The sequence below is a fragment of the Leuresthes tenuis genome, unplaced genomic scaffold (genome assembly GCF_036924035.1).
Source record: "Leuresthes tenuis unplaced genomic scaffold, fLeuTen1.0.hap1 SCAF_22, whole genome shotgun sequence".
Classification (NCBI taxonomy): Eukaryota; Metazoa; Chordata; class Actinopteri; order Atheriniformes; family Atherinopsidae; genus Leuresthes; species Leuresthes tenuis.
This window is the reverse complement of record NW_027325376.1, coordinates 4,420,759-4,446,180: the sequence shown is the minus strand read 5'-3', so window position 1 is coordinate 4,446,180 and position 25,422 is coordinate 4,420,759. Positions and strand designations below refer to the sequence as shown.

Here is a 25,422-nt window from a genome sequence, read left to right as displayed (position 1 = left end):
TCTGAGCTCAGGATGTCAACATCAGACTTTATGATTAGTTTTGTGGCAAAACGCAGCTGTTTTTGGGTGAAATTTGGCATGGATTTGTCTCAGAGAAGCCATGAACAGAAGGAGTTGGGTCTTCTCATTTCGGTTCCTCCAGTCCTCCACATTCAGGCCTCCCAGCTCGTCACTGCACCCGTTTCTCTTGGCTTCTTCACCCTCAGGACGCGCTGGAGCTGTTCACCAGCCGGAAAAAGGCGGAGCGCTCCCTCTGGATCGGGGTTGAGTCGCTGCCTCAGGCGGCGGAGTTTGAATATCTCAGGATCTTAGTTCATGAGCCATAGTGAGATGGAGTTAGAGATGGAAAGATGGACTCCATACTGCTCCATCTTTGTTCCAACCCTCCCCTTTGGTTACAGATCTGGGTGCTGACCGAAGGAACGAGGCTGCAGTTACAAGCTTTCTTTTACAGGAAGGAGGAGGAGCTGGACCAGCTCAGGAGTAGAGCCTCTGCTCCACATAGAGAGGAGTCGGCTGAGGGGGTTCATCTGGTTAGGATGCCTCCAGGTCGCCTCCCTTCGGAGGTTTTTCAGGCATGTCCTACTGGGAGGAGGCTCCGGGGCAGACCCAGAACTCACAGAGGGGATTATACATCCCCTCTGACCTGGGAACGCCCCCGAGATCCCTCAGGAGGAGCTGGAGAGGAAAGCCTGGGTTCCCCTCCTGAATCTGGAAGCAGAAGATAGTAGACGGATGACCTCGCCCATGTGAGACAGTAAGTGGCTAAACTGGCTCATGATGTCTCTTAAAATCTCTTTAACTTGATTTTATTCATCATGGAAACACTGAAAGAAGTTGTTGAAACATTCATTTTTTATACATTTGAAGCTCTGCGCCTAAAAATTGATAAACAGAAACATGCTTTTTGTCTGTGTTAAAGCCTTAAAAATTCACATTTTGCTCCGTCTTTACGGCCAAAAATCCCCCGTTAGAGAAAAGAATAAAAGCAGAGACGGTTACTCAGTTTTTTTTAATCAGAAGTTTAACATTAAGAGTGAATTTCTGACATATTAACAAAGCACGCTGTTCATGAACAAGCAACAATAAGACTTTAAGTTTTAACAGTAAGTTACTTCGAGCTCCCGGTTCCCTGCTGATGTCCTCTTTCTTCTCCGGTGCGGCGGCACGTCCGACCGTGTCCACGTCATCACTTTTCCCACCTTTTACCGCGCAGAAAAGACGGTCCGTGGACACCTCCGTGCCCAAATACAAATGTATAATCTATACATACAATCTATATTAACAATTTAACAGAAAGTGCTGTAAATTCATGCTACAGTGCTGTGCTAAATCAAGACCCACAAGTACTCTCTGCCTAAATATTTCTTTACCCAACTGCTTCTGGAAGCTGTGAATCCACTCATTGAATCTGTGAAATTACACTCAGATTCCTTAATTAAAACGACTAAAACCGCTGTTAATTTGAGCAGTTGAACAAAGTTTCTTGTGATGCTACAATTCGATGTGTGTAAACGATAAATTCATACGACACAATCATTTACGGATGCATTCTACCGTGTTAGACGGACAAATCCTAAAAAGTACAAAAAGATGAGGGACGGACGGATGAGAGGGAAGTTCACAGGCATGTGGTTGGTGGTATAAAAGCGTCCCGAATGAGGCCAAACGATGACGTGCCTCAAATCAAAGCGTAAAACAAAGTGCCTGTTGGGGAGATGAGCTCAGATGAGAGTCGCGGTTTGGAGCCTTGTTGTTTTCAGAGTGTCGGGGTGGGTGGAGGCGTCCTGGGGGGGGCGGGTGGAGCTCAGCGCAGTGAGCTGGTGGGCATGCAGTCGCACAGAGCCCTCCTCTCCGCCCTCAGCACCAGCGTCTCTGTCTGCAACAGAACAAAAAACAAGCATCTCAGCGCTTCAAACTCGACTCCAAAGAGGGAAGTTTGGGTTTTTCCCAGCAGTCAAACACACAAAGATGCTGGTTTCTAAATGAAAATACATAAATTTAACAAGAAACGGAGTCAAATCTGAACATTGACTCATCGTATTAACTATACAGCACTTGTTTGGATAATTTATGCAGTAAAACATCCAAAATCTGCTCAAATTAAACATTTTAACATAAACTGGGATGTTTTACGGGAGTCAAACTCTTAGAAAACACACAAAGATGCTGGTTTCTAAATGAAAATACATAAATTTAACAAGAAACGGAGTCAAATCTGAACATTGACTCATCGTATTAACTATCCAGCACTTGTTTGGATAATTTAGGCAGTAAAACCATCCAATATCTGCTCAAATTAAACATATTAACAGAAACTGGGATGTTTTATGAGAGTCAAACTCTTAGAAAACACACAAAGATGCTGGTTTCTAAATAAAAATACATAAATTTAACAAGAAACGGAGTCAAATCTATTAACTATACAGCACTTGTTTGGATAATATATGCAGTAAAACAGCCAATATCTGCTCAAATTAAACATATTAACAGAAACTGGGATGTTTTACGGGAGTCAAACTCTTAGAAAACACACAAAGATGCTGGTTTCTAAATGAAAATACATAAATTTAACAAGAAACGGAGTCAAATCTGAACATTGACTTAACTATACAGCACTTGTTTGGATAATATATGCAGTAAAACATCCAATATCTGCTCAAGTTAAACATATTAACAGAAACTGGGATGTTTTATGAGAGTCAAACTCTTAGAAAACACACAAAGATGCTGGTTTCTAAATAAAAATACATAAATTTAACAAGAAACGGAGTCAAATCTATTAACTATACAGCACTTGTTTGGATAATATATGCAGTAAAACAGCCAATATCTGCTCAAATTAAACATATTAACAGAAACTGGGATGTTTTATGAGAGTCAAACTCTTAGAAAACACACAAAGATGCTGGTTTCTAAATAAAAATACATAAATTTAACAAGAAACGGAGTCAAATCTATTAACTATACAGCACTTGTTTGGATAATATATGCAGTAAAACAGCCAATATCTGCTCAAATTAAACATATTAACAGAAACTGGGATGTTTTACGGGAGTCAAACTCTTAGAAAACACACAAAGATGCTGGTTTCTAAATAAAAATACATAAATTTAACAAGAAACGGAGTCAAATCTATTAACTATACAGCACTTGTTTGGATAATATATGCAGTAAAAACATCCAATATCTGCTCAAATGAAACATATTAACAGAAACTGGGATGTTTTACGGGAGGCTACACGTAAATCTGTGGCAGGTTTTCACATCTTTTATATTTAAACTTATTCTAAGACAAAAAAAGACGAGTCAAAGAAGTTTAAAAAACTGTTACGATACACATGGAGCCGCAAGTTAGCTTCAGCGAGGCAAACAGAACCCGACAGGAACACAAACTTCGTCTGATCCACCTCTGAGAATTACATTAATTCAACTGAAAGCAACTAATGGCTGAGGAACGAATGACATGTAGAACTGGAGAAGATGGGGATGAGAGACAGTCTGCCACTCAGAAGGGTTTCTGAGGACACTTTGGCCACATGTCAACCCCCCCCCCCCCCCCCCCCACATGTGTATGAATGTGTGTGACAGGCAGAAAAAGCCCTGTGCACAAAGAGGTGAGCTTGGAGTGTAAAATCTAGACTAAAAAACACTATAAATAACAGTCCATTTACCTGCAGCCTTCTAATTATAGGTCAGTCAGCCGACCTCCAGAGCCACAGCCACCCCCCCACCCCCCAACCCATAAACAGGTTTAGCTAAGTAGGTTCTTGAGTGTCCCGCTGGATTGGCAGCCGCTTGGCTTATGAAGGCCACCTCTGTCAGGAAGCAGGTTAAACTCATCCAGGGTCAGTTTGGGTCAACAACTTTTGTTGCTGTCAGCTTGGGTTTTCTCCCTCTGGTCACGTGCACGTGAGCGTGCACGCTCTCGTGTAAAACAGGTGGAGTTGGTACCGAGTGACCGATCGCACTGAAAATATGAAAGAGTCAACACAACTGAAAAAACCCACCGTCGATCATTAAAGTGAACGCATCATCATCGATTTGAGGTTGTGTATTTTATTTAATGAACGTAAAGCAGGTGCATTCTCTGGTCATCCGGGAATTAAAATGCTTTAGGTGTGATTTACTTTATAAGATGTGTGTGGATATGAATTCAGACTTCATTTGATGCACTTTGTGCTCATAATTAAGGAAAAAGACAAAGATATCAAATGGTTCACCTATACGATACTACAGAACCGATACCAGTGTGACAGGAGCCTAACTTTCCTGCACTAGGAGTAGTTTTACGTTACTAAAATGCACAAAGTGCAGTTATATTTGGGTTGAATTTGCCTAAAGTAAATAAAATGTGTTCAATTGTAAGAACTGTAATGGCCTGGGTGGTGAAAGGTAAGTACTTGTACTCGGTTTTAAAAAATGTGGTGTCGGTGCATCCCTAGTTTCAGTCATGATTTGGATATAATAAAAAAAAAAAAAAATTCATTCATTTAAGGTTCAAGTCTTTAAAAGTCATCAGGAACAAGATTTTTAACAATCAGTTTCTCTTTCAGCCCGATGGGAACAGAACCAGCTTCATGATACTGACAATTCCGAGGTGAACCTGAAGTCACCACGCTAAGCCACTCTTATCCTGGACCTGAGAGGAGGTTTCTTTGTAATACAGACACTAACATTTTGAGTTTGAATGTTCAGAATAAAGATTTTAAAGAATCAAAATTAGGAAAAATCGATTCGGACTCTGAATTGATGATATTCAAACAGTTCCCAACCCTGCTTACAATAACAGACGGACATTTTAAAGCCATATATGATCACATAAGACACATGTCCTACCCAGCCAATATATTTCTAAATAATCATCCTCAGCTGGTGTTTGACATGCATCTAAAACCTGCAACATTCCTTAAATTAAACGAATTTAAAAAGAACCTGAAGTGCAAATGAAAACGATTGTAGAGCTGAACTTGACTGACCCTGGCATCAAGGTTGAAAGCCGTCTTCTTTAGATCTTGCAGCGCTCTCTGCATGAACTCGAAGGCGTGACAGTCCACACAAGGACGACCTGGAAGCAGAAAGACAGAGTTCAGATGTTCATACACAGGTTTGGTGAGAAGGAAACCATAACTCCCAGTAGACTAAAATATTGACCATCGTCGTGTTTGATGAGCTAACTCTCAGCTAGCTGCTCCAAAAGCTAAATCCAAAAGTAAAATAGTTATATCATAAACAGCCGAACCAATTCTCTACACAGAACAAAAGTCTGGGTTCCTTCATCACAGCACTGAGCCCACTCTTATTAACCCTTAGGAGTCTGCGCTAGTGTTGCACGTTTTATTGATTTTTCACCAATTGAATAATTTTTATCTCAATTTACATCGTGTTTTTCTGTAAAAGACATCTGTGGTGTACACAGTGGGTTTGGAGATTTACGGAGCTGGTTATCGGTCCCCAAAGGCAGCATGCGGCAGTAATTTTTTTGTTTAATGTTTTTGTTTGTTTGTGTGTTTGTTTTTTCTCTGCTTGTCTGCTTTCAGGAGCTCCTGGTGGCTCTAAGGCTGGATTCCCCTCAGAGGCCGTGGATTGTTGTCTGTTTTGTTTTTTTTACAGGTGTAGCAGCTGGTTGTCTGGTTTTTCTTTCTATTTTTGTTCTGTTTCCTCTTCTTTCCTCTTCTTCTTTCCTTGTCCCCCGATCCGGTTCAGTTCTATTACATGTTATATATTGTCAACAAAAATAAATAAATGGGCATCAAGGGGAGCTTTACATTTATAAAACTTCCCAAAACAAATCTGTTTGGCATCAAAGGTATTCAGACTACAATTCTGCTGCCATAATGCTGAACAGGACAAGGGGAAAAAATAAATAAATAAATAGAGTTAAAGTAATAACATCAAATTAAACGCAGATAATGACGACGTTTCTGGACCTCAGTGCTGCATTTAATACAGTCGACCTGAACATGTTGAGGCTGGAAAACCAGGCGGGACTCTCTGTTATAACACAAAACTGGTTTAAATCTTATTTAAAAGACAGAAAATACTTTAAATGTATGTTTAATTACACATCTGATTGGACAAAAAAAAAAATGCATGTGGCGTTCCTCAGGGTTCAATACTGGAGCCTCTTTTATTCAACATTTACATGCAGACGACACAGAAATCTGCATCAGCAGATCACCTGGGGATTATAATCATTTACAAACACGCATTAAGCGTCTCGAACAAATAAAAAACTGAATGATCCAGACTTTATTTCAGTTAAATAAAAGATAAAACAGAAGTCACCGCCTGTGGAGCCAAAGAAGAACGATTAAAAATCTTTGCTCAACTCCGGTTTTTAATGTAAAAAAACACAAAATCAAGACAGAAATCTGTTTTTTATTGTGAACTCAGACTTGAACTTTATCAGTCGTATCGACTCAGTCATGAAGTCGGCCGACTATGACCTGAAGAATAATTTAAGGATTAAAACAGATTACAGTAACAGCTGCTCGAGTCCTCACTAAAACCAGAAAAGTGGATCATATCACCCCATCTGAGGTCTCTACACTGACTTCCTGAATACTGCTGTTAGTTTACGAGGCTTTAAATGGTTTAATCTCACATCTTCAGCTGTGTTAAAACCTTTAAGACATCTCAGGTCTGCAGGAACAGGTTTGATTTCTGTTCACACAGTTAGAACTAAACGGGAAGAAGCTGCTTTCAGTTTTTATGAACCATAAACGTGGAAAAAACTCAGATAATTGCAGGTCTGCATCCACACGTGCTTCTTTTAAATCAAAACATTAATACTTTCCTGTTCACTGCATTTATTAACTGATTTGATTGGACTGAGGGACTTTGATTAATCGTTTTTGCTGCACTGGATCTCTTTGTATGCATTTTTATCTTTGTTTAACTGTATTTTTGTTCCCTTTTATTGCCTTTATTCTTTATATAAAGCACTTTGAATCCCCTTCTTGTTGAATTGTGCTATTTTAAATGTAGTTGGCTTTTACCACTAACATGAACCAAGTCCACGGTAACAATGATCAATCATAAAACAAAGGTCTGGGTATATAAATCTTTGCTTTGTTAAATCCCTCATAAAAAAAAGGCCCAGATTCATGATGTGAGCCATACACCGATAACAGTGACCTACAATTCCCACTATGTGCTCCCTGCGGGACGCCTAATCATTTGGTGGCGAAAACCTCACAATGGCTGACACATTTCCACCTGCACACACATTCAAAAAGGCGCACTGCACGGACAAAATAAAATAAATGTTATTTTTGAATCCACCTACTTTCAGCTGGAATGACGGTCCCCGTCTCCTGATCCGCATCAGATGCACCGAGACAGGCGAGCTGGACCGCCAGCAGGACCACCGCAACCTGGATGTACCCACTGGATGGCATGGCTAAGATGCAGTCAGCTTCTTTAAATAAGGATATAACAAAAATACAGAAAGGTTAGTTGATAATTAATGAGACTAGTCTGCAAGGCGGACAACATATAAAATAAAATACACATAAATAACCTGCTTTCTTCCTTCGGTAAATATTGTCGTTATAAATGCCGTCCACAGAGAGAGAAAAGACAGTTTATTCAACAAACTGCATATTAACCTACCGTCAGATATTCAGCAGAACCAGATTAGTGTGAAATCACCACCGATAAATGTTTTATGTGGATCAGCGAACTGCGCATGCGTGTGGGTCACTGAGAATTTGTTTTGGGGACCAGAATCAAGACTTCCGGGTGGTAACAATGTTCAAAATAAAGCATTTTTAACTACATTTGGAATAATTAAATGAAAAATTGTTATTTTTTTACTTAAGAAAGTACTCAAAATGTATTTTAAGGCTCAATGTTTTTTTATTTATTTTAAAATACTGTAACTTATTTTTATTTCACAGTTTAGACAAATATAGATACTTATTTTAATCTCTCACACAAGCTGAAATTCAACTTTATGTTCCTACAAAGGCCATGTTCTGTCATCAGGGGTCTAAAATGCTAAACAAAAGAGTTTTAGTAATTTATTTTTTATCATATTTAATAAGATTTGTATCGATATTAATAGAATTATACATCATTTGATGCAATTTTGCGAATGTGATGCACTCATATAATGTATGAGAAAAAGGTTATATTTCAGTGGTAATTAAAAGTAGATAACCTTTAATATTCAGCACGAATAAACCTCAGAATAATCAGTAGGTTTCACTCTGAATTAAGCTTCACTTTCAAGATAATTTTGATTTTCCTGCCAAGGAAAAAACCTGACCGGCCAGTCCCTGCCCAACCCAACAAAGAGCTGGTTAGTTTCATAATTTCATACTCATGCTGGTCCCCTAATGTACTATATGAGGAAATATAATATTATCCTTGTAAATTTCTGTCTCATATATCCATAAACATGTTTTAAAAGCTTTATTAGCAGAATAATATTTCATTACATGGAAAAAACAGAAACTTTATTTGTGATATTCAAATGTTATAACAATATCTGGCAGAGGCAACTTCAAATAACTCACATTTAAATCTATAAAATTAAGATAAAAGAGAGATTTTTAAAAAAATTAAACCAATGGTACAAATCATACCAAAAGAGACTGGTGTAAGACAGAAGAGATTATCCGTAGTCTTTATGTCTCCATCCCAAAATACACAGTTGTTATTATCTAAATTTAATCTAAAAGTGGTTCTCTTAAAAGGCAGAGATCGTTATGTACTTTAAAATTGATCTGTTTATCTTTTGGAGGCATAGGAAAGCCTTAAACTACCAGCAACCCCCTTTCATCACTTCAATGTGGGTGAGAACAATTAGAAAAAGGAATCTGGACCCACCCAGGAGTGGGTACTTTACAGTAATGTAAACATTTCCAACGTAAATCAATTAATCAAATAGTCAGAAAGAGTTCAACACCCTGTGGTCCTCAATTATTAAACAGTTGGAGATAACAGTGAGGAGTAAATATTCAAGAATGAGTAAATATGTTTGTCAGTAATGTTCAGAAAAACTGGTCCGGAAAAAGAGCGCCTTTTTAAAACCTTTATTAGCACAAATACATACAATTATGTTGGGGGGAAAAAAACTTGTCTCAGCAGGGATAAAAGTCATACTTTTCCCTTTGTTTTCATAGTTAATTGTTGACAAATGCCCCCCGCCCCGGTGTGGGCGGGGTCCTGACTGCTGTTTTCTTAGGTAGCCTGTTAAAATGCCCGAACTCAAAACACTTCTTTTTCCAAGATGGCGTCGATGAAGGACAGCGACACCGGCCTGTGGCTGCACAACAAACTGGGATCCACGGACGAGCTGTGGACGCCTCCGAGCATTGCCTCGCTCCTCACCGTGTCAGTGATAGACAACATACGGCTGTGCTTTTCGAGCTTATCGCCGCCGGTGAAGCTGAAGCTGCTGCTCGGGATGCTGCATCTTCCCAGGCGGACCGTGGACGAGGTGGGTCGCTTCGCGTTAGCTAGCTGTTAGCCTGGCAGGTAAATGCGACGCTGCTTCAGTCACAGCCGACGGAGGAGTTCACCACGCAGCTTTTACACTGAACCAAAACACCGCGAGTGCACGGCGTGCTTGCGGGACGCTCGCCTCGGACTGAACGCCGGTTGTTGTTGGCGGCTAACGCTGTTAGCTAAAGCGAGAAGCGGCAGGCTGGTATTAAACCTGCAGCGCACCTTCTTGTTGTTATCTCAGCTTCGCTTCGAGCCAACAACTTGTTCACGAATTACCCCGAGTGATGGGTTGCTCCGTGACTGCTTTTCTCGGCGTTTTAATGTGTTTTTTCTCTGCCGCTAACTCCCCGAGCTGCGTGTGTAACATTAGCCTGGCGCCAGTCGCAGACATTGTGGTGGGACTGACGCAGGAGGGCGGTACCAACTCTCAGTCCGACATATCACCTGTTCCGCTGCCCAAAACCCGTCATCAGTATCCACTCGTAAAGTCTAACAGCTCTGACAGAGTTTATCCCTCGTTGTCATACAAATGTAAAACCAAACGTGCCTTTTTTCTTCTTCTATCGCGAGACTTCACGTGTTTTTCCTCCAAGAAGTGCGGTTTTTAGGGTTTGGATTGTGATCATCCAGCCTTTTATATGAGGAAACATGCACCTCCTTTGGCCAAGAACCTAATATAGAAAAGCATAAATATATTCTTGCTGGAGCTGGTTTCACTAAACTAATTTAAATTCATTTTAAATGTATTAAAAGCAGGTTTGTGTGGTTGTAAATTACCGTTTAGCCTCTATTTGGCCCATGATGACTGTGGTGGTGAAATGTTCTCACGTGCCCCTTTAATGATGTAAACATGCACATATTATCTGGTGTTTGTGCCATTTTTGCTTCTTGATTAAATAGATGATAAAAGGGTTTAATTAGACTCATATGTACTGACAACAACTTACTGGTTTGGACCATTTAATATTGAATCATCAGCTACTTTTAGCTGTAATTAAGTATCTGAGAGGTTATAAAATGAATTATTATAAAGAAGTTATAAAATAAATCATAAAATTCCCTCCGTTAGCTCTCCTATAGCTGCAAGTAGCCACATAACAGCAGCTCTGAGCTAACAGAGCTATAGTACACGTTCATTCATTCATTCTTCTTAAAGTATTGGTGAAATAAAGACAGATAATGCCTTATTTAGAGGCTGCATCCTCTAAGCCCCGTTCTCTCAGTTATATGGATCTCCAGTTATCTAAATATCTTCTGAAGGACGCCGACTTTCACCAAACTGTTCTCGGTGAGCAGATGAACGTATTTCATGCCAGAAATAAGATCTAGGTTTAAAAATACCGGAGTTCCCCTTTAATGATGGCTTTAGGTTCAGGATGCTCCAACCAAACCTTAAACTGAGCTGGGACGCCCTTACTCACCTCTCTGGATTCACTTTTCTTGATTAAGGTGATCTAAGCTCCAAGATTTAGCTCCAACCAATCAGCTAAACACAGCAGATCAATTACCTCAGCAACTACAGTGTCTTGTAATAAGGTGTGACTTCTTATTTTCTTCTGAAGATATGATGATAGATGTAGGTAGAATGAATAGATCCAGGTTTAAAAGAGTTCCCCTTTAACTGGAAGTTGACCAGGGCTGATGTGACCAAACTTTCTTCTCTTCTGCCAGATGAAGGAGGCCTTGTCGGAGATCATCCAGCTGGCGACGGTGGATTCGGAGCCCTGGGTGCTGATGGTCGCAGACATCCTCAAGTCCTTCCCGGAGACCGGCTCTCTCAATCTGGACTTGGAGGAGCAGAATCCAAATGTGCAGGACATTCTCGGCGAGCTCAGGGAGAAAGGTTGGCTTCACCTACCTCCACAGGTCAGTTGGTTGATACACAGCAGAGTGGTTAATTTCTTCTTCTTCTCCTCCTCCTCAGTGGGTGAGTGCGAGGCGTCCGCCATGCTTCCTCTGGAGTGCCAGTACCTGAACAAGAGTGCGTTGACCACCTTAGTGGGACCCCTTACGCCCCCCGTCAAACATTTCCAGCTCAAGAGGAAACCCAAGAGTGCGACGCTCAGAGCAGAGCTGCTACAGAAATGTAAGTTCCTTTTAAAATTCACCTCCTGGACGCTGCCTTTCTGCACACTGTGGACGTGAGAAAGCATTTAAAGTCCTGGAGACAGACTGTGTCCAGCAGACCAGCATAAAACTTTGTTTTTACTGTTCTCAGGACAGTGTTTTACAGCTGAGCTGAAGGGAAACTTCAACACCTGCTCAAAGGGTCTTTTAATTTATTTAAATAGTCGTCATTCTTATTATGAAGCATTATGAGCGAGAAACCCAGCCTGTCCCCACCTTAATGTTTCCAACTAAAACTGCACGGCTCGTCGTTTCTCTGTCCGTCCGGCAGCAGCTTGCAGTCCTTTCACCTGTCGGTTTATTTCTTAAAGAAACAAGCAGGCGGAGCCTCCTGAGGCACGACGATAGCTTGTGGATAGTCGTTTTTGTGCTTTTGGGTTCCCTTTTACGAGGAAATGGCGTTCTGGGCTGTACTTTTGCCCTATCCTTAAGCTTTTTACAGTATGTAGTGTGATGGGAGGAGACTCCCCGCCACGCTGTACCCTCAGACGGCTTATTATGACACGGCAAAAGCTCAAAATGCATAAAAACGACACCTTGGGACACGAAACTGTGTTTCCTGACATGACCACAATCTTTGAATATTAGCAGGCAGCCACAGAAACCACACGGGTGAAGGCAGGAGTCACTTCACAAGTCTTTGCATCCAAACACTCATTTCGATTCTAATTATTTAAATAATGGAGTTAAAGTGAAAATCAGACGCTTGGAACGACGTTTTAACATTTATTACATCTGAAAATCATTGCTGAACCACGGTTTGTCCGGCAGGGTTTCTTCTAAAGGGACGAATCAGTGGGTTTATCTGTTTTTATGTGTTTAAACTGTGTGGAATTCCTAAAAATGTCCTTTTTACTTCTGCTGCAGCGACAGAGACGGCGCAGCAGCTGAAGAAGACGGCCGGAGTGCCTTTTCACGCCAAAGGCAGAGGACTGGTGAAGAAGATTGACACGACAAGTGAGTTTCAGGCCCGTAAATGCTCCTCATAGCAGCTGTTTTACTGTTAAAAACGACCATCATTCATGTTGCTGATGACCTCTGCATCACAGCTCCTCTCAAGGGGATCCCCAAAGCCCCGTTCCGCAGCCCCACGGCCCCCAGTATGTTCAGCCCCCCCAGCAACCGAACTCCCATCGCTCCCGCACGGACGCCCCTGCGAAAAGAGCGAGGGGTCAAGGTTCGTCTGGAGGTCGTTTCCTTATCCTTCGTGCCTCGTTGAAGTCGTTTCTTGACCTAAAAGACGGTTTGTTCTGTTCAGCTTTTAGATATTTCAGAGCTGGACATGGTCGGAGCCGGAAGAGAGGCCAAGAGGAGAAGGAAGACTCTGGGTAATGGATCCGCCGGCTGCTGCAGACTGAGGGACAGGTGTGGTTGTGTTGATGCTTACGTGATGTTTTCTTCTGCTGTAGAAACAGAAGCTGGAGAGAAAGCAACCAAAGAAGAGGCGGTGGTGGAGAACACCACGCCGGACTACGCTGCCGGCCTGGTTTCTGCTCAGGTTCTTCACCTTTTCTCCCTCCTCTTTCTCTTTGTCAGTTCTTCTTCGTCTCCATCATCTTCATCACTCTTTTGTTCTTCCTCCTCAGAAACTGGGGGCGCTCAACGAGAATCCTCTGCCATCGACCAGCTACCTACCGGCCACACCCAGCATGGTTCCCTCCTCCTCTTACATTCCCAGCTCCGAGGCACAGCCAGGTCAGTGAGGCCGTCCCGAGCCTGAAGGGAACCCCAACAGCTCCCCGCTTACGTTGATCTCTTTCTATCTTTTCATCCACCTCCAGCTTTGAAGTATTTTTCACTAGAATAAGCAGCTTTGAAGTATTTTTCACCAGAATAAGCAGCTTTGAAGTATTTTTCACTAGAATACGCAGCTTTGAAGTATTTTTCACCAGAATAAGCAGCTTTGAAGTATTTTTCACCAGAATAAGCAGCTTTGAAGTATTTTTCACCAGAAGAAGCAGCTTTGAAGTATTTTTCACCAGAAGAAGCAGCTTTGAAGTATTTTTCACCAGAATAAGCAGCTTTGAAGTATTTTTCACCAGAATAAGCAGCTTTGAAGTATTTTTCACTAGTATTTTTTACTAGAATAAGCAGCTTTGAAGTATTTTTCACCAGAATAAGCAGCTTTGAAGTATTTTTCACCAGAATAAGCAGCTTTGAAGTATTTTTCACTAGTATTTTTTACTAGAATAAGCAGCTTTGAAGTATTTTTCACCAGAAGAAGCAGCTTTGAAGTATTTTTCACTAGAATAAGCAGCTTTGAAGTATTTTTCACTAGAATAAGCAGCTTTGAAGTATTTTTCACTAGAATAAGCAGCTTTGAAGTATTTTTCACCAGAATAAGCAGCTTTGAAGTATTTTTCACTAGAATAAGCAGCTTTGAAGTATTTTTCACTAGAATAAGCAGCTTTGAAGTATTTTTCACTAGAATAAGCAGCTTTGAAGTATTTTTCACTAGAATAAGCAGCTTTGAAGTATTTTTCACCAGAATAAGCAGCTTTGAAGTATTTTTCACTAGAATAAGCAGCTTTGAAGTATTTTTCACTAGAATAAGCAGCTTTGAAGTATTTTTCACTAGTATTTTTCACTAGAAGAAGCAGCTTTGAAGTATTTTTCACTAGAAGAAGCAGCTTTGAAGTATTTTTCACCAGAATAAGCAGCTTTGAAGTATTTTTCACTAGAAGAAGCAGCTTTGAAGTATTTTTCACTAGAATAAGCAGCTTTGAAGTATTTTTCACTAGAATAAGCAGCTTTGAAGTATTTTTCACTAGAAGAAGCAGCTTTGAAGTATTTGAAGCAGTGAGGCCATCCCGAGCCTGAAGGGAACCCCAACAGCTCCCCGCTTACGTTGATCTCTTTCTATCTTTTCATCCACCTCCTCCACAGCGAATGCCGGCGGTTCGGGTCGGGACACGCTGCAGGCTGCTCGCCAGCCAGAGGAGTCGGCAACAGCGGGCAACGGGGCCAACTCCACCCTACCCAACCAGTACAAGCAGAGGACGCCGATGTACAACGCAAGCACCGCAGCAAACCCAGCAACCCCCACATCCCCCAGCACGCCGGCCTCCACCCCGGCCAGCAACGGGCCCCCAGCTGCCACCACCGCCAGCCAGCCGGAGACCCCCACCCAGCCTCCCAGCACGCCTCAGACCCCCACGCCGACACCAGCCCCCACGCCACCACAGCCCCAGCCCAAGAAGAACCTCTCGCTCACGGTACGGCGACAGAAGGAAGAAAATATGTTTTCTTTTTCCTTTCTGCGTATTACAGCTCGTCTGTTTGTGCCCCTCAGAGAGACCAGATGTACGCTGCCCAGGAGATGTTCAAGACGGCCAACAAGGTCACCAGACCCGAGAAGGCGCTCATCTTGGGCTTCATGGCTGGGTCCAGAGGTACGTGGGGTCACTGAGTTACTCAGCAGTGCAGAAACACAACATCTTTCGTCAGTATGAGACGTTTATATCTCAGAGACTGCTTCAGAAAATCTAAACTACGACTACAAAGATGAAAAATAGTCCCGCTGAACATTAATACTTAGCACTTAAACATGCAGCTGGAGCTAAAAGCTGCTTATTCTAGTGAAAAATACTAGTGAAAAATACTTCAAACTGCTTATTCTAGTGAAAAATACTAGTGAAAAATACTTCAAACTGCTTATTCTAGTGAAAAATACTTCAAAGCTGCTTATTCTGGTGAAAAACACTTCAAAACTGCTTATTCTAGTGAAAAATACTAGTGAAAAATACTTCAAAGCTGCTTATTCTAGTGAAAAATACTTCAAAGCTGCTTATTCTAGTGAAAAATACTAGTGAAAAATACTTCAAAGCTGCTTATTCTAGTGAAAAATACTTCAAAGCTGCTTATTCTAGTGAAAAATACTAGTGAAAAATACTTCAAAGCTGCTTATTCTGGTGAAAAATACTAGTGAAAAATACTTCAAAGCTGCTTATTCTAGTGAAAAATACTTCAAACTGCTTATTCTAGTGAAAAATACTTCAAAGCTGCTTATTCTAGTGAAAAATACTTCAAAGCTGCTTATTCTAGTGAAAAATACTTCAAAGCTGCTTATTCTAGTGAAAAATACTTCAAAGCTGCTTATTCTAGTGAAAAATACTTCAAAGCTGCTTATTCTGGTGAAAAATACTTCAAAGCTGCTTCTTCTAGTGAAAAATACTTCAAAGCTGCTTCTTCTAGTGAAAGATACTTCAAAGCTGCTTATTCTAGTGAAAAATACTAGTGAAAAATACTTCAAAGCTGCTTATTCTAGTAAAAAATACTAGTGAAAAATACTTCAAAGCTGCTTATTCTAGTGAAAAATACTAGTGAAAAATACTTCAAAGCTGCTTATTTTAGTGAAAAATACTTCAAAGCTGCTTATTCTAGTGAAAAATACTTCAAAGCTGCTTATTCTAGTGAAAAATACTTCAAAGCTGCTTATTCTAGTGAAAAATACTAGTGAAAAATACTTCAAAGCTGATTATTCTAGTGAAAAATACTTCAAAGCTGCTTATTCTAGTGAAAAATACTTCAAAGCTGCTTATTCTAGTGAAAAATACTAGTGAAAAATACTTCAAAGCTGCTTATTCTAGTGAAAAATACTTCAAAGCTGCTTATTCTAGTGAAAAATACTTCAAAGCTGCTTATACTAGTGAAAAATACTTCAAAGCTGCTTATTCTAGTGAAAAATACTTCAAAGCTGCTTATCGGCCGACTTCGTTGTTGTTGAGAAGTTCCACCAGGTGCATGATGGGAAATAATGTCAGCTGTGGTGACCCTGCAAGCTGTGGAGTCTGCAGATGTGAGAGGGTGCCTTTAAACATCTGTCTCAGCTTTTCTTAACTTTGTCTCGTGACTGGGAGGCGAACGGCGCCTCCGGTCCTCTTCCACTCGCACATGTGGAGATATCTTCATGTGACGCCTCCATTTTTCTGCCAAGAGATGCTAAAATGAGTGAAATGATGCTAAATGTCCCTGATAAAAGCGCCTCACTGACCGCCTGCTGTGCCTCTTGCAGAGAACCCGTGCCCGGAGCAGGGTGACATCATCCAGATCAAGCTAAGCGAGCACACAGAGGTTCTGCCCAAAGCGGACGGCACCGGCAGCACCACCATGCTGGTGGACACAGTCTTCGAAATGAACTATTCAACAGGACAGTGGACACGCCTCAAGAAATACAAACCCATCACCAACACCTCCTGAGTCGCCCCGCTCGCTCCAACACGGCACCCAGAACTTCATGTACGCTTCCACACACACGAGTATTCACACACACATCTGGGCCAAACGAGCGCTGGGGGGGGGGGCGACCGACAAGGAGAGAAAGATCCTCCCTTTGACTGCACCGCCAAACAAATCCAGAACTCTGAAGGGTGTTTTTCTTTCTTTTTTTGTTTCCTTTCCCCTTTTATTGTCTCTGTTTTTAAGTCGCCTCCAGTTCCTGAGTGACGCTGCGATCGGGGGGGGGTGGGGGGGGGGAGTAACCGTTGACTTGAATGTCCCGCGTCCGGGGAGAAGACGAGCAGTCTGTATTTTTCTGTACAAACGTGACCTTTGCAGCTTATTCTTCTGCCCTTCAGAACAGAATCATGTTTTGTGACAAAACAAAAAGATAAACGATGAAGCGTCATCATTAGAGGTGACCAGGAAATAAAAAACCAGGGCAGTAAGTGGTTCTTAATGCTGTCGCCTTCTGTTTGGAGACTCATTTTACATCCTTTTTCAGAAGAAGGGAAGAAAATAAAGTGACAGACTTCAGGAGTGTTTTTCTCATCACCTCGTGGCTAATCCTTCGCCGTCTTTGTTGCTGCAGACCAGTCGGCACAAAGCGGGTTTCAGGCTCCAGAACGCTGGTTTTACAAAGTTCTGTCATGTTACTTCACTCCTTCCAGGTCTGTATCTCAGCTGTTAATAACCCTCCTTTAAATATGAGCACATGCAGCCGTTTCCCGTCAGATTTGGGTTTCGTGCCACCGACCGACCGTCTGAAGTGTTTAGTTTGTGGATGCACTACAGCTGCTTGGGTTAGCATAACAGGCTACTGCTGCTGAAACTGTTTTAATCTATAAGGAGAGGATGGGGAGAGAAAAACATCCAGAACAAATTTTATTAACTTGCAACATAACAGGCACAGCAACTGTCCATCTGCCATTAAACAGCATTCACATTATCACGTATTTAATGGTTGTTTTTCCTCTACAGTCGTCTTCTTAAGGTTTAAATCCACAGCATGCATCAACACCTTCTGCCTCACGATGCCCGGCTCGTCTCCATTAACCTTTTCCTTCATTTATAGCTTTTAAATGTTGTCTATCGATTAATTACAGCTGATAATCATCTGTTAGCCGCAGCCTAAAAACGAGGGGAACTCCTTTCCTGGAGGACGTAAAACCTCGTCCTGCGTGATGATGTGAACGCTTCCTTCCGTTTGGGTTGTTAAAGCTTGTGCTTTGAAGCTCTTCTGACCCGTTCATGATTAAATGATCACACTTACTGGAATGACTGATTCCTCATTAGTGCAAAAGTCGATCTCTCCCTCTGAAACCTTCTGACTTTACCTCCCGTGCCACAGCAGGCAGATGCAGAGCACCGCGGGCCTCACATACATCGTCTCTGTTAGCATGGGAGGGCGTGCTTTTACTCCCCCCCGGGGTCCCTCCAGCCTCCGAACGCTTTCTCCAGGTAGACGGCCACGGCCAGCGTCAGGTGGTCCTGCAGCTTCCCGCCGACCACCTGCAGGCCGAGGGGCAGACCCTCCTCACCCAGGCCCAGAGGACACTGGGTCACCGGCAGCCCGAGGATGTTCAGGATCCCTGAGGATGGAGAGGACATCATCTGCCTGTTACAGTGACGGCATTCAGGTGTTAGACGGAGCCACAGAGTGCACCTGATGCCTGAGACTGAGCAGGAAATCAGGCGGAGCTGAACCAGGTTTGGATCGGTTCATTTGTTTAATAACTTGCTAAAAAAGAGAGTAACAGACGGAATAATCCACCTGGGACCTAAAAGGAGAGTTTTGTGGCCACTTATTAAACATTTCTGTCCAGAAGAAGAAGAAGAAGAAGAAGCATCGCTTTTATTTGCCTGAATAGCTGAACTCGTTCATTTTTGCTGGTTTGTTTGTAGGAAAGTGGAAGACTGTCGTGTTTGTCTTTGTCAAAGTGTCTCATCTCTGTTTTAATTCAGTTTTTTATTTGACTAAAATGTTTAATAGTCTCAGAAACATTGAAGTATTCATATAACTTCAGTTTTATTCAGTTTTATTGAACAATCCTTCTGGTTTTTATAGCTTTAATTTAACCTTTAAAGAAATTAGATGTTCATTTCCATCCATTTTCAGTTAATCCAGTTCAGGGTCACTGGGAGGGCGGAGCCTATCGGATAGGACTATAAATCTTATGGGTTTGATTTAGATTTAAATTGATGGTCAGTGTGACCCGGATCAACTTAACTCTGAGCAAACTGAGTCACGGGAACACCTTTTAATAACTTGCAAAAAAAAGAGAGTAACAGACGGAATAATCCACCTGGGACCTAAAAGGAGAGTTTTGTGGCCACTTATTAAACATTTCTGTCCAGAAGAAGAAGAAGAAGCATCGCTTTTATTTGCCTGAAAAGCTGAACTCGTTCATTTTTGCTGGTTTGTTTGTAGGAAAGTGGAAGACTGTCGTGTTTGTCTTTGTCAAAGTGTCTCATCTCTGTTTTAATTCAGTTTTTTATTTGACTAAAATGTTTAATAGTCTCAGAAACATTGACGTATTCATATAACTTCAGTTTTATTGAACAATCCTTCTGGTTTTTATAGCTTTAATTTAACCTTTAAAGAAATTAGATGTTCATTTCCATCCATTTTCAGTTAATCCAGTTCAGGGTCACTGGGGGGGCGGAGCCTATCGGATAAGACTATAAATCTTATGGGTTTGATTTAGATTTAAATTGATGGTCAGTGTGACCCGGATCAACTTAACTCTGAGCAAACTGAGTCACGGGAACACGTTTTTACTCTGAGACACATCCTGTAATGTGGTTCATGGTCTTTTCTCTTATCTTGAGCCCATCTCAGCCCCCCAGTTTCCTTAATTCGAGAAAATTAATTAGAACAGTTGAAACATGAGGACCCACTAACCGGTGTAGGCGAAGTCGAAGGGTCTGAGGAGGGGGTGGTGGTGTCTGGGTGCCACTCTGGGGTGTGAGGGGAACAGAATAATGCCATCGGTGCCCAGCAGCTCGTCCATCTCCTTCTGCAGCTTCTCCTTCTGCTGGACGATGAAGGGCGAGGTTTTGAACCACCGGGTCATCTCCAGCAGCGCCAACACTGAGAAAAACGGTTCAGGTCAAGGAAACGACTCGAATGAAGCCTGAATAAACAAAAGCGACGGGTTTTCTCCTCTTACGGATGGCAGCCATCGTGTGCTCTGACTTTCCCATCATCCATTTCAGCAGCTCCCACACGGGCCACGCCGGTCGACCCGGCTCCCCCATCAGCTCGGAAAACGGCAGCGGAGGCTGCGGGATACAAACACCAAACGTTTACTCTCTGAGGTCACATCCTGTCTTATTTCTGGGTGGAGGCGCCGTGCAGCTGCAGCCGAAGGGTCTTAAATCCACCTGTAACAACAGCCTCTGCCACAGCGTTATCTCAACAGCTCTGAAAATAAGTCTTTATTAAAGGAGGAGAACACAAACGCTCTCTTTTAGGAAACTCCACACATCAAAACCACAGAAAACAGTGAGAATAAGCTCATTACTGTCACTTTAATCTACTAAAACTCTTAATCTGTTCATTTCTGGAGGATTTCCACTCTTTTAAGGCCTTGAAATAGGGTTTGGGTTCTGTGAGTGAAGTCTAGGATCTGTTTTCTGTGTAAATCACAGAAAATGAAAGTGCAGCCGTCAGACGGCTACAGAACGGCAGCAGCACCAGGTTTCCTCTCAACTTACAGTTCATAAAGGTACTTTGTTTCCACAGCTTGTCAGAGAGGTTCGTTACATTAGAAACACGCCTAAAAACAACAGGTTTATCACATCCCAACAACATGACGGTGGTTGGGCTGTTCGTGCCGCTAATAACTGGCCGATGATGCTCAGGTAAGTCCAACCTCTGAGGTTCAGGTGAATCATTCCCGGTGACCTCTGTGAGGTTCAGGTGAATCATTCCCGGTGACTTCTGTGAGGTCACAAACTTTACCTGCGACCACAGGAAACACTTTGAAGAAGTTCTCCGGTTCGTTCTTGGGTTTCCACTGAAAGAACCGGGCTAACAAAGCTGTAAATGAGCCGAAGGGCCGCTTGGAAATCTGGTCACACTGAGGATTTCCTTTGTCCCTCAGAGGAGAACCGGGTTCGGGTTCGGTTGGGTAAGTGGGTCAGAGGCAGCGTGGCGTCCTCTGAGGTGAGACAGATGAGTGGCGTGCAGTGAGCAAAGGGTGCAGAGACTCGGCCTGATTTCTCTCACAGTGAAAAACGTCTTATTAACCGACGCCGTGGCAACAGTTTCCCTGCTGGGTTGGTCCATACTCGCCCAACCCTCCAGGTTTCTCAGGGTTGGGAGAGAAAAAACAGTCTCGTGTGCATGCAAGCCCTTCTTATTGTTGAAGTTTGACCCTTTGAGCTGAGTTGCTAAGCCAAAGCAGCTGCCTGCAGAATTCAAATGGAAAACAGTCGATGACTTTTCAATCTGTTGTTTTTCCTTTCCTGCAAACGGGTAAATAGTTCTGTGTGCTTTTAATGTCCCTCCAACACGTGTAAAAGTCTTTTAGGTGAAGGGCTGAAAGCAGATGGTTGAATTAAAAAGTTCTGTCCGAACACGAGGAACAAAGGAAGGTTTTAACACAGCTTCTGCCTTTGTGTCCTCCTCCTTTTCACCAGCCGAGTCATGTTACTGCCGCAGCCCAGAAGGGACAAACAAAAGTCGAGCTCTGCAGTCGGCCTTCAGTGTTTTTCTACTTTCACCTGAAGGTATTTATGTATCTGCACCCCCCCACACTGGAGCTCTCAGGCTGTGTTTCACAGGATCTGTGGGGCTCAGGTTGGAGGGATGTAATAAATAAAGAGTGATGAGGCTAAAAAAAGAATCTGGATTGAGGTTTTGGCTCAATTCGAAGCACATGTTTAAGGCCCAGAATAAACTCTTTCTGCACGATGATGTTGCAGCATTCTCAGACAGTAGCTTTGGGCAACAGAATGACATCAACAGGTATAAGAAGATGTTTCTTATGCATGCTGCCGTGGACATGCCTCTGAGTACCATAAGTCCTTTTTTCAGGAGGACAAACCGCAGACTGTGTGTGATCTGGCTGTCGTTTGGACCTACTTTCCCCTCCTTGTCAGGGAGACTCATGTAGGTGTCCCAGATCTGGAAGCCATACCGGAGCCCAGGTAAACGCACGCGTTGGACTTTCACTCCGAGATCAGCCTCCAGACGCTCCACCACCTGCAGGACGCCACACGAAGGTTAAAATCTGAGCTTTTTCACACAGACGGCAGCATATCTGACGCAGGTAGTCTGCTCACCTTCCTCTGGATGTCCACGAGCTCTTTGCTGACGGGGCATGTGTAGGTGGAGCCGCCGTCGTGAGGGATGGTGAAGAACCGCAGCCTCTTCAGGTCCACCTTTGTGTTTAAGGACAGCCTGTGTGTGCATGCAGAAAGAAAACAGTTGATGAGAGGAGTGTGTCTGCCTTGCACCTGTTGAGTCGACACCAGCATGCAGCTGGAGCATTTTCTGGATGTGTCTGCCTCTAAATGACCTCTAAAGCTTTGATGACACTCATCACCACATTTATAGCACATTTATAGCACATATCTGACCCTGTGTGGCCCTTAAGACAAAATAAAGCTGGCGGAGCTTACATGTCAGCACTGGGTCCCGCCATGATCTGCAGCATGGGCAGCAGGTCTTCAGCGTAGCGACACATGGGACCAGAGCTGAGGTACTCGTCCTGTCTGCCGGAGGTGGGAGGGAACTGATTCTCACTGGACACCACACCTGCAGGGCAGCACCAGTTACAGTGCTGTCTGATGTAGAAATACGTCCTTTACACCTGAAACGTCTTGTTTTTTTAGGCCGCTTCAAGCTAAAGCTCAATTGAAGCCGCAGTTACACATATTCTGATGATATAAACTTGTTTAATGTACATTAGAATAAAACGCTGGCTGCTGAAGGTCCTCTATGCTCACACCCCTGCAGGGTTACTGTATTCAGCCTCATAGGTGCTGATAAGAATGTTTCCTCTACCTTCAGATTAGGGCCTTTAATGTCAAGGTGACCTAACTGTACCTGACACTACAGCAGGAGAGCGATGGACTAGAGTCTGTCTGAGGCCTCTGAAAGCTGGACCAACCAGTTTGACCAACTTATACCCGATTTACTCAGGAGCAGATGAAAGGAGACGGGTGTGTCTTACCCGGAGTGGTTTTATGGCCAAATACTCCATTGAAAAAGCACGGCATACGGATGCTGCCGCCGATGTCGGAGCCCACGCCGATGACCGCTCCTGCTGCTGCCAGGATGCTGCCCTCCCCCCCTGATCCCAGGAGACAGAGAGACAAAGAGGGGTTTGATTTGGAGATCCATGCAGCCTAATGTCGTTTATTAAAGAGAATTTCCTTCCCGTCACCTGAGCTTCCTCCTGGGATCCTCTCCAGGTCGTACGGGTTGTTGGTGACGCCGTAGAGGTGGTTGTGCGCCTCGCACCACATGCACAGCTCGCTGGTGTTGGTGACGCCCAGCGGTATGGCCCCCGCCCTCTTCAGCAGCGCCACGGGTGGAGCATCGACGGAGGCCACGACTCCTCGTCTGGAGATCAGGCCAGTGGTGAAGGGCATGCCTGAAAGAAGGAAAGAAGGGATGCATTTCTCTTCCAGAGAAGGGTTTTATGACCTGGACTGATACAGTGTGTGTGACCAGTCAAAGCAGCTGTTAGTTCCAGGTGTGGCGTGGGTGGATGTATGGCCCCAGTATCAAATGTTCACTCCATTACACGCTACATGTATGTAACCAAAGCGGCTGGCTGCAGATCAGATTCCTGGAATTACCCTGGAGGGAAAAAGACTCTTTCACAGACAGCGGGACTCCCAGTAAAGGCAGCCGGTCCTCCAGCACCTCCTCTCCTCCAGTCTCCTCCTCAATCAGCTTATCCACCTGAGCCGCCTCCTGCAGGGCAGATGCAAACCTGGACAGAGCAAAAACAGACATTAGTACTCATTTCCGTTTAGTTCCTGGTTAAAAAAAAAAGCATCACAGATTATTTATCAATCTATGATGCAGCACTGATACATTTTCTGCTAAAAAAAAGAGCAAATAAGTGTTAAAATGAATAATAACCTGGCTCCAAACATCCACAAGGAGGATAATTCTTAAAAAAACAAACATGGCAACACAATTATAAACAAATAAGTGCATAAAATACACAAATATGAGAAGCTGGCACAGCCAGATGTCATAAAACTGTTGCAATTGACAAAAAAACAACCAGGCGCTGCAGTGCTGATGCACAATAACCATAAAAAGAGGAGATAAAAGTAAAGCGTGCCTGTCTTTCACGACGGCGTTCAGAAAGGGGTTGACTTCCTGGATCCTGTCAATGTAAGCCTGCACCACCTCCACACTCGATACCTGCAGAAACACACCGTTTAGATCAGGTAAGTGCACGTGGGGATTAGTGACAGACGCATACAGCTGAAAGGCAAGTCAAAAAAACAGTTTTAAACACCTTTTCAACACTTTTCTGATGTGCATTCATGCACAACAATGTAATAACATGTCTCCTAACATCTGTGTGCCAATCAACTGATTGATTCCTCAGTTAATCTCTTAATATTGTGAGTTATCCGCCCTTCCGCAGGTGAGGTCCTCAGCGCACATTTAACTGATTTGTAGACAACAGACAGGAAGGAGCAACACCTGGATGTTTTCCAGTGCTGTGCTTACAGGTCAGAGTGTGCTGTACAGGTGTGTTATCACTCCACAGGTGTTAGTCTCCTCTTAAAGGCGTGTGGAGGAAGAATTAAACCACAGGGAGAAGATGTTTCCTGTACCTGCTTTAATTAAAATAAGGATTTATAACTGTCAGATAACTCCTGATGTTATATATATGTCATAGTTTATGAAAATACCTAAAAAAAAGAGGAGATCATCAGTGAGACAGTTCACCCTGATAGATTTTCTGCGCCCTGCTTTTTCTGGCGCACACACCTCTTTTCGCCGGATCCTCCTCGCGAGCTGCGTCGCCGGCTCGAGCAGCAGCGAGTTGCTGACGGGCGGCAGCCTCTTCCCGGACTCAGCGGGTCTCCGAGAGCAGAAGAAGCGGAAAAGGATGAAGAAGATCCCCGTGAACGCTTTGAAGAGCCATACCTGGGCCTTTTCCAGGCGGCTCAGAGCCATGTTTCCACTGCGGAGAGAGGACGGAAGGTCAACGGCTGCTCGACCGCTGTCAGCTGTAAACAGCGCCTGACGCTCAACGGCTGGGAAGTCTCCTGAAAATCAAGATGGCGCAGGTTAGAAGGGAGGAGGCCGCAACCGGAAGTCTGGCGTCTGCCTTCAAAATAAAACCACATATTTATCATTAAAGGTAGCACTCCGGGCTGCTTTTACTTTTACTATTTCCGGCTTCTTTACGCGTTAATTCACTACATTTCAGATGATTTTTTTTTAACTTATTGATCCCTGCCGCAATATTCATATTACTGAATTTAAATAACTGAAAATATTTGAAGCTTTTTATGCTATTTGAGAAATTTAACAAAGACACTGAGATCATGAAATATGAAAACAAAAGCTTTATTTCTTTTTATCAGTCTTTGAATCACTTTTTCTGGAAACTAGTTTTATTATTCTTA

At 43.0% G+C, this 25,422-nt stretch overlaps 3 protein-coding genes across 3 annotated transcripts; 1 reads left to right on the top strand and 2 right to left on the bottom strand.

The window, feature by feature from the left end:
• Positions 1-996: 996 nt before the first annotated feature.
• On the bottom strand, positions 997-7,708 carry nicol1 (NELL2 interacting cell ontogeny regulator 1). The gene is made up of 4 exons (XM_072376293.1): positions 7,618-7,708; positions 7,292-7,423; positions 4,980-5,068; positions 997-1,879 (listed from the first exon to the last, which is right to left on the bottom strand). Exons 2-4 carry the CDS (start codon positions 7,401-7,403, stop codon positions 1,808-1,810), a joined length of 273 nt encoding a protein of 90 aa, XP_072232394.1. The 5' UTR covers positions 7,404-7,423; positions 7,618-7,708; the 3' UTR covers positions 997-1,807.
• A 1,469-nt stretch (positions 7,709-9,177) lies between these two features.
• Positions 9,178-17,338, top strand: nelfa (negative elongation factor complex member A). Its single transcript, XM_072375903.1, has 11 exons — positions 9,178-9,451; positions 11,131-11,302; positions 11,384-11,545; positions 12,454-12,543; positions 12,636-12,763; positions 12,845-12,914; positions 12,996-13,084; positions 13,173-13,281; positions 14,473-14,801; positions 14,879-14,978; positions 16,601-17,338. The coding sequence occupies exons 1-11, from the start codon at positions 9,242-9,244 to the stop codon at positions 16,783-16,785; spliced, it is 1,644 nt and encodes a 547-aa protein (XP_072232004.1). The 5' UTR covers positions 9,178-9,241; the 3' UTR covers positions 16,786-17,338.
• Positions 17,339-17,670: 332 nt separating this feature from the next.
• Positions 17,671-25,068, bottom strand: faah2b (fatty acid amide hydrolase 2b). The gene is made up of 11 exons (XM_072375904.1): positions 24,779-25,068; positions 24,117-24,199; positions 23,620-23,756; positions 23,202-23,411; positions 22,989-23,108; positions 22,435-22,570; positions 22,096-22,213; positions 21,896-22,015; positions 19,977-20,088; positions 19,709-19,897; positions 17,671-18,395 (listed from the first exon to the last, which is right to left on the bottom strand). The coding sequence occupies exons 1-11, from the start codon at positions 24,965-24,967 to the stop codon at positions 18,220-18,222; spliced, it is 1,590 nt and encodes a 529-aa protein (XP_072232005.1). The 5' UTR covers positions 24,968-25,068; the 3' UTR covers positions 17,671-18,219.
• Between the last annotated feature and the right edge of the window lie 354 nt (positions 25,069-25,422).